We start from the raw sequence: 9,087 nt of genomic DNA on the forward strand, positions 1-9,087 counted from the left end.
AAAAAACAGAATTCTTGCAAACTATCTATGTGGACTTTCTCTTATAAGGCATTTTTGGTCTCTGAGATGTTGGTGGGTGAAATGCTGCTGTTGGTCTTTGTGTAGCCCTTATCATGGCAAGCAGCTGAGAAACTGTGATGGAATTACGTGTTTGCACTCCTTGATTTTGTGTTGATTGTCTTGTCTGGACCCTCTGAGTTGGTTAGGAACTGCTAGAGGCATTTTAAGATTGCCTAGTCTGAACCCTCTGAGATGGTTGAGTTTGATTGTTGGAATCCTGAGACTGCCTGGTCTGAACCCTCTGGGTTGTCTGAGATTGAACAGTTGGGACTGCAGTGGTAGGTGTCTGGGCTTGACTTATTTGGGCTTGACTTGTTTGGGCATGACTTGTTTGGGTCTGAGTTTTTGTTGATTGTCTTGGTGCAGAAGGACAGGATGACTTGTTATGGCCAGAAATGCCACAAATTGAGCATTTGTTTGACAACCCTTTTCTGGATACATTTGTTATGTCCTTCCTTTTTTCATCAGCATCTTTGTTCCTTATTTTCTTTGGCCTTCCAGGTGCTCTTCTGGTTGGGGGTGGAAGAACATTAGGATATGGTATCAATTCCCATAGATTTTCTCCATTTGTTGGATATATCAATGACTCATAGCACTTTTCGTAATTCTCCTTCCTATAGTAGGAAGGAATATACTCAAAAGGGTCTTCATATCTACTTTGGATGCAAGCAATGGCATGGTAGCAGGGAATTCCAGTCAGCATCCAGCTCCTGCATGAGCACTCAGATTTCTTGAGATCCACTATGAATTTATCTCCACTCAAACTTGTATGCCTGACTTCGTATATCAAGTCACCTAATAACCTGACAAGCATATCAAATACACATTTTTAACATATCAATTATCATGTCATTAATATACATTGTACAAAAAGTTTGAATTACCTGGCTATGAAGTATCTTGAGAATTCCTGCCTTCTTGCAATTATTTTTTTAATCCATGGAAGTATAGAGTCATTATAGTCTTCAATTTTTGCTCTATTTCTAGCCCATCTGTCCATGAGATACCCTCTGATCTCCTCTAACATTGTTACACTTGGTTTTTGTCTTGATCCAATTATAACACTATTAAAGGTTTCTGACATGTTGTTCACAAGCACATCACTTTTTGTCCTGTATTTGAAATGTGACTTACTCCAGTATCTAGGGGGATCTTCAGAAAATGTTTAAATGCCTCCTCATTGACCTTTCTCATCTCCTTCATTTCCCTCTCCCATGCTTGGGGATATGTTGCTTTGGCTGTCTTCCACATTAACTCTTTCAACTGCTTGCCTGGAAACCTTTTTCTAAAATTGCTATACAAATGTCTAACACAAAACCTCTGGTCAACACCAGGCAACAACTCATCTATTGCAGGTAATAACCCCTAATAATGTAGTAAACAAATTAGATTACAATGTAAAGTGTTCAAAAAAAAAAACAGTTCAAATTAACAAATTAAATTATGTTACCTTCTGCTGATCTGAAATGAAAGTAATGTTCTTGCATATTTCTGGTCCTCCCAAATCATTCACTAGTAGATCAAAGAACCATGCCACAGAATCCTTGGTCTCAGCTTCTACTACAGCCAATGCAATGGGCAACATCTGATCATTAGGGTCTCTGCCAACTGCTGCAAGAATCTGACCTCCATAATTCCCCTTGAGAAAACATCCATCAACACCTATTATTGGTCTGCAAAAACTAAAACTTTTCTTGCAAGCATCCAAGCACATGTAGAGTCTATGGAAACTTGGTAGTAGTGGTCTGCTAACATAATCCTCTGGATGTTGCTCAGTTTCACTAGGATTTTGTTCAGTTGCTTGGACATTCATCTTTATGGTGTTTTTTGGGTTAGACCTCAGAAGCTCATGTGTGTAGTCATAAAGCCTACAATACTGTTCTTTGAATGACCCTTCAACCATATTCAGTGCTTGTTTTCTAGCCCTATAAGCTTTCATCCTATTCATTCCTGCATTCCATTTCTCATGTACTTTTTCACAAATAGATGTCAATTTTACATCGGGGTTAATTCTAACTGTTGAGTATAATTTCTTCCCTAGCCAGTTAGTACTAAACATCCTTACATTATACTCTCTATTACAAGTGTGATTGTCTTTTAAAGTTTTTAATTGCCATGTATCCTCATTAGGCAATTTGGAACATAATGCCACCCATTCACATCCTTCCTTGCAACCCACTCTAACCCTAGTCTTGTCATTCTTCAAATATCTCAAATTCCTACCATTATGAACAACATAACTTACTATTGCTTCCTTGAATTCCTCCTTTGTTGAAAACAAGCTCCCCGATTCCCACTTATAATCATTAAACTTCTTAGGCATAACAAAAGATGTATACCTTACCCTTACCCCCTCATCTGAGTAATCATTACTCATACCATCTTCACTTTCTATATCTTCAGTTTGATAGTCTGAATCTGATAACCCATGACATACCTTTTTACCATTACTCCTTTGCCTAACTCCAAAGTCCAGCACATCTTCCTCACTTGATTTTTCAGACCCAAATTCAATTGTTTTTCCTTCAGCCAAGCTTTTTTTAACAGGTCTTCCCTTCTGTTTCTTGGATCTACCTGGTGTTTTTTTTTTTGAGTTGATTTCCCACCCTTTTTTTTCTCTGGTCTTCCAGTATTCCTCTTTCTTTTTTTAGGTGTTTCCTCTGGTATGAGTTCATCAATTGGTTGATCTTCTTGGCCAACAATGAACCATCCTTCTCCTACCAACACTTCATCAATTCCATCTTTTAAAATCTCATCATCTGAATCAGAAAACCTTACTCCTAAAGCGTTATCATCACTGTCATGTTGTTGTTCAATATGATCTTCAGGTTGTGCATCAGTTGGGTCATCTAAAACATCTTCAGGTTGTGGCTCAATTGGATCATCTAAAACATCTCCAGGTTGTGACTCAGTTGGAACTTCTGAAACTACTTCAGGTTGTGGCTCAGTTGGATCTTCTAGAACTATTTCAGGTTGTGCATCATCTAGAACATCTAAAACTAGTTCAGGTTGTGCATCAGTTGGATGATCTAAAGCATCTCCAGGTTGTGGCTCAATTGGATCATCTAAAACTACTTCAGGTTGTGGCTCAATTGGATTTTCTAAAACTACTTCTGGTTGTGCATCAGATGGATCATCTAAAACTACTTCAGGTTGTGGCTCAATTGGATTTTCTAAAACTACTTCTGGTTGTGCATCAGATGGATCATCTAAAGCTACTTCAGGTTGGGCATCAGTGTGTGTCTCATTGAGTTCAATTGGTTGTGGAACAATTGGTTCATCTGAAATTACTTCAGGTTGGGAAATAGGGTGAACAATGTATATAACATTTCCATTACTTTTGGCCCAGTTCAAAGCTTCTAAAGCACTCAAGTCATCTTCTAGTTTCCTCAATGTTCAAGCAAAGTCGTACCAAATTTCAAGACACCCTGGATAGTTTAACTCCTTAACAACTCCCAACATCTCAAAGTACCCCCATTTATCACCATCAAACCTACCTCTTGCCACTTCCCCTTCTATGTAGTTATCACCAACAAAAAATCCCCCATGATGAATTTCAACATAAAAAATATCTGAATCCATTTTTCCTAATAATGACACAAAAACCCTAAATCAACAACAGAATCACATGCAATGAATCGTTAACTTAGACAGAAGATAACATACCTGAGTGTCTCGATTTCGTCAGCTACAATTACGCCTTCGTCTTCTCCAAGTACCTTCAGCAAGTAGCTTCAATGACCTGCTTCTCGTCTTCGCCTCTAACGTTTCTGCACACTGATTTAGGATTAGGGTTTAACAAATGAAATTTGTTCCTCTAATGGTAAGATTCAACCTTTAAGTGAGATAACAGACAAGTCAGCAAAGTTAAGTGACACCTAATCACCGTTTGTGCCACATCACGTTTTTTGGAACATAATCTCTGGACAAAGGCAACGCTGAAGGCGTTAGCCAACTTAAAGGATTTAGTTGTAGCGAAACCAACATAAGAGACTAAAGTGTTACGATTAAATAACTTAAAGGATCACGGGATAATTTTGCCTATTATCAAAGCAAATAAAGTTGTTAAATTCTTCGTAGAGTATATATCAATTCTCAAACTTGTTCATCGAGGACATGAGAAAGTTTAAATTTACAGTTTCAATAAGCAAATGATACAGACGGGATTACCACACAAAGAAAGGATTACCATAAAAATAAACAAATTATTTAAAGGTGTCTAATCATTTTTCTTATCAAATTCTACACATTAGTTGCTTTTTATTCAATTTTACTATTGCTCAAAATCCAATTCAATATGCTACGCGTATCTTCATTTATATTATTTCATTTTGCTTTCCTAAATTTCATTTATATTATTTCATTTTTCTTTCTTAAATTTAAGTATGAGTTTTTTTAGTAGTAGGAATTACAACAAGCGTGGATATGATAACTTTTACTCACTATTTATTTTATTTTATTTTTACACAATATACTACTCGTGTAAAACATTTGAACACTTAACACGTGGCATATGGATAAATAAAATTTTCAATTTAGATGCACATGCATATACTACGATTCATTTGTATATCTTCATAATAATTCAAAGTGTTACATACAACAAAATGTCATCAATGCTATGAGTAAAGCTACACCAGTTCATAATTTCAACAAAGCTCAACAAACGAGCTTTTATTCCAACTTATTTTCACTTTTGTCGCATTTATCCTCAACAGCAAATCTAGTACACCAAAGTACACAGATTATAATCTTTGTTTACAACAATACAATATTATGAATTGATTTTCTACTGAGGATTAGGAGGACGACCGTTGGCAGCAGCAACACGAGATCCCCATTCTAGCAACTCTTTGCTGGTATCATCCTTATGTGCAAAAACTTCTATAAAACATAGTGAGTCTTTCTCTGCTCCAGTAGCTGTTGCAATTGCTTCTGTCAATTCTTCCTCCGTACGTACCTTGGCAGTCCAGCATTTCCCTTGTCCGTTATGGATCGCATTCACAAAGGCGGTATAGTCCCAATTCTTGATCACGTTATACGGGCCATCGTGTATCTCAACTTCAATTGTATAACCTCCGTTGTTTATCAGGAAGATGATGCTTCTTTGTCCACACCGGATCATTGTTGAAATATCTTGTGCTGTCACCTAAATTAGACCGAAAACAAATTAATGAACAGGTTTACTTGCTGTTGAAACCTAACATTAATGTTATGAATAGGAAGTTTTATTTTCTTATAATGTTTCTAACCTGAAAACTTCCATCACCGATGCAAGCGATGACACGCTTATCTTTTGCAGCCTGTGCATATCCAAGAGTAGCACCAACTGACCAACCGATTGATCCATACTGCATCTGGAATTCATAACTGAAAGATGGAATCCAAACGCGACAATGTTAGTTTAAAATTGTGAATATCATATTACTCCTGTGGAAATTGTGAAAGACTTACCCGCAATTCTCAGGAAGACGAAGCTTCTGACAGTTAAACCATGAATCTCCGGTTTCAGCTATTACAGCAGTATCTCCACTAATTAGCGCCTGTTCAACAAATTTAACTGCTGAGCAAAATGGAGATATTATCCGAAGAATAACTCGATCTAGAAATAGAAATTACCTGGATGTGCTTGAATAGAACATTAACTCGAAGAGGTTCATCCTTCTCTCGCTTAAGAGGAATGCCTGACGGAACATAGATACGACGGTAATTCTCCATAGCTGTGGTGTTATTCTTCACCTTTTTAGCTAATGCAGTTAAGAAATCAGCCATGAAAACCCAGCCCAGCGAAAGACCGTTGCCAATAGTCACCCGATTAGGCTGTACTATTAAGGATTTCTCCTTCTTGATCAACAATGAGTATCCAACGGAGCTATAGTCGTTGAAGATGGGACCGACGAAAACATATGCATCAGCAGACTCGACTATCTCCCCACAATAGCTAGTACTGACAGCGCCCCAGTATGTTCCGATGAAATGTGGATGGTTTTCTGGTACAAGTCCTTTACCAGAGGGCATAACAGCTATTGGATATCCACTTGCTTCTGCAAACTCCATGAAAGCCTTTTGTGCTTTTGCAACCCTTAGTTTTGGACCACCCACAATAACTGGCTTCACAGCTTTGTTCAGAAATGCAGCTGCTTCTTCCACGGCCGCTTCTAACCCTGCTTGATTGCTTACCCTGCACAGAATTTTAAACATATGTAAATATCTTTAACTTAATACTAATGCCAAATATAAATACAAGAACAGAACAAGTTTAACTAATATCTTCCAGGGAATTTGAGTTTAGTCCCTCGATGTTATAAAATCAAACTCATACCACTGAGCTCGCAGACAAATACTAAAATAAGTAACTCAACTTGACCACTCAAATAAAAAATGAGCTTAATTATAATTAAAAAGCTTCATTGGGTTTTTCCTATCACTAGCAATAATCATGCTTTCTAAAAGGATCATACTCATTAGCAAAACAAATAACAGAAACTTCAAAAATATAAAAAGGAGTGATTGATTAGTAATCCAAAATCCAAATCTCTGTAGACACCTCTAAAAAAAAGTGTTTATGTCAAGGTCGGACACTGAAGCAACACCAATCCTTATGATTACATTTAATTCATCAAGTTTTCTCAAATTACAATCGATGTCGACATGTTAGTGTCAGTATTGTGTCAGGTGTCCGTGACTATACTTGGTAGATCAGAATACATACCTTGGTGCAAGGAAAAATGGAACAGGGTCCCTAGCAAAAGTCGGATGAGGAATTCCAGGAAGATTACAACCTATACTTATATAAACAGGCTTGCTTTCTTTCAAAGCAGTAGAAATTGCAGTATCAATAAGTTCATGTGCATCATCCAAATTATTCACCACAGCCTGAAAAATTCAAACCACAACAACATCATCAACAAAAACAACTCTCAAAAATCAAAATCAAAAACAAAAATAACCTATAAAGCACGTACACCGACACTGTGTACACTACAGTGTCGGTGTCTGAAACTATTTTCAAATTATTATCAGTGTGGACGTGTTAGTGTCGGTTTCGTGTTTCTAGAATGAGTGTGCTACACTGATCACTCACCTGAAAACATGTGATCGTCTGAAAGCACTGAAGCTCCTGAGAGAAATCCGGCAATCCAATAGTATGATGAAGAATTCTGTTAGTACCATAGTCATTAGAATTAGGTCCTCCAACAATACAAATCACCGGAAGATTCTCACTGTAAGCTCCGGCAATGGCGTTGAGGATACTAAGTCCACCAACCGTAAAAGTAACAACACACGCGCCAACTCCTTTAGCACGCGCGTAACCGTCAGCAGCATAACCAGCGTTAAGCTCGTTACAGCAGCCAACTAGATTAAGCTCCGGCTCGGCGATCAGGTGATCGAGTAGAGTTAAATTGAAGTCGCCGGGAACAGAGAAGACGTCGCGGACGCCGATCTCAACTAGTCTCCGAGCTAAGTGGCGGCCCATCGTGCCGTCGCATGCGGAAGGACGGAGCGGGATAGCCGGAGCCGAAGTTGGAGAAGCAGTTGAGCCGTTTGGAGTTTGAGTTTGAGTTTCCATTGAGTTTGATTAATGTGTTGTAATTTTGTTGATTGAATTAATAGTAATTGTGATTGTGAAGAGAAGAGGTTTATGAAGGGGTTTAAATATGGTTACTTTGGATGGTTTTGGAAAGTGGAAAAAACTATGTGCTGTGGCTTGGTGTTAAAGAAAACAATTATGCAGCAACATGTGTTTTGTTTTTATGTTAACAAAAAAATTTAATACAGTGGCAAGAATAGTGTAGTTTAATATATTATTCCATTCGGTGTCCATGAATTGAATATTATTGGAACTTTGGAACAGTGGTGGTTTTGCTTTTCTTTGATGGTTTAGTTAGTTTTTCTAATAGTAGTAACAGTTGTTTAGTTGGTTTTTTTATTAGTATATTTTGGGATGGCCCGGTTTTTGACGATTTGATTGAAAAATTGTGTTATGTAGGAATAATCCTTTGAATTTTCAACCTTTTTTTATTGTGTGTGTGGAGAAAACAGAGGTTTTTTATAGCTGGTTTTGAAATCTAGACACGGCTAGTGATTAGTTGCCACCGCCTTCAGTTGCGCTGATTTTAATATAGGACTTTTTTTCGCACCGATTCCAATCAATATAGTAGATATACTAATCTGCCTTTACTACGGAGGCACGTGTACTTGCCAAGCATTATTTCTGTCAAAAATTAAATTCGGTATTTTCCGAATGTCGTCTTTTCAGTCTGTCAAGATAGACTAGTTTTAATATGTTGTTCCCCTAATTTCTAGATTTTGTTTTTTTTTAGTTTATAATTTTGATTGCCGTGTTATTAATTTTTGGATTTTGGACCCTATTTTTTATTTATTTTTAGATTTTGGATCATATGTTTTAAATCCACAATTTTGATCAGTTTATTTTATAAATTTTAAAATTAATTTAATAAATTATTTTTTATATTAGATTATATGTAATATGTATAATAATTTAATAAAAGAAGTAATATTATAATTGTTTGAAAAATAAAAAATATAAAAAAATACCATTTTTATTTGTAAAAAAATAAAAGATAAATGTAATAAACATCTAAAAAAAAGTCAAGGAAACAACATAAGATCCACATTCTTAGATTTTGACCAACAAAACAAAATCATATAAATAAAGTGTAGGTTTTAATGTTGGAAATTGGTTAAATATTATTGTATCAGTATGTGTATATTAACTTTAATATGTCTGATCTTATAGGCTGTGTTTTCTTTTGAGCTAAAGCAGTTCACTTTTATAGGCTTTGTGCTTAGGGTGTTATGTACTGGTATGCTTATACCAACTTCTATTAAACCATTTGTGATGGTCGAGCTCTGAAATACATACACAAAGGTCGAAAAAAGAATGGCAGAGAAAAGAACTAGAGGGCTAGGAAGTTGGATTAGTGTGAGTTTGAACGATCTCGTGATCGGTACGAGGACATGTCGGGGTATAAGCCTGGTATCGATAGCTTATCCATAGCCACG

General features: G+C 36.6%; 2 protein-coding genes across 2 annotated transcripts; both read right to left on the reverse strand.

The window, feature by feature from the left end:
• Positions 1-223: 223 nt before the first annotated feature.
• On the reverse strand, positions 224-1,087 carry LOC131595515 (uncharacterized). Its single transcript, XM_058867875.1, has 2 exons — positions 945-1,087; positions 224-863 (listed from the first exon to the last, which is right to left on the reverse strand). Exons 1-2 carry the CDS (start codon positions 1,085-1,087, stop codon positions 224-226), a joined length of 783 nt encoding a protein of 260 aa, XP_058723858.1.
• Positions 1,088-4,612: 3,525 nt separating this feature from the next.
• LOC131644896 (pyruvate decarboxylase 1-like) lies at positions 4,613-7,753 on the reverse strand. The gene is made up of 6 exons (XM_058915507.1): positions 7,145-7,753; positions 6,773-6,936; positions 5,680-6,241; positions 5,515-5,603; positions 5,313-5,430; positions 4,613-5,209 (listed from the first exon to the last, which is right to left on the reverse strand). The coding sequence occupies exons 1-6, from the start codon at positions 7,628-7,630 to the stop codon at positions 4,850-4,852; spliced, it is 1,779 nt and encodes a 592-aa protein (XP_058771490.1). The 5' UTR covers positions 7,631-7,753; the 3' UTR covers positions 4,613-4,849.
• Positions 7,754-9,087: the final 1,334 nt, after the last annotated feature.

The sequence above is a fragment of the Vicia villosa genome, linkage group LG1 (genome assembly GCF_029867415.1).
Source record: "Vicia villosa cultivar HV-30 ecotype Madison, WI linkage group LG1, Vvil1.0, whole genome shotgun sequence".
In the NCBI taxonomy this organism is placed as follows: Eukaryota; Viridiplantae; Streptophyta; class Magnoliopsida; order Fabales; family Fabaceae; genus Vicia; species Vicia villosa.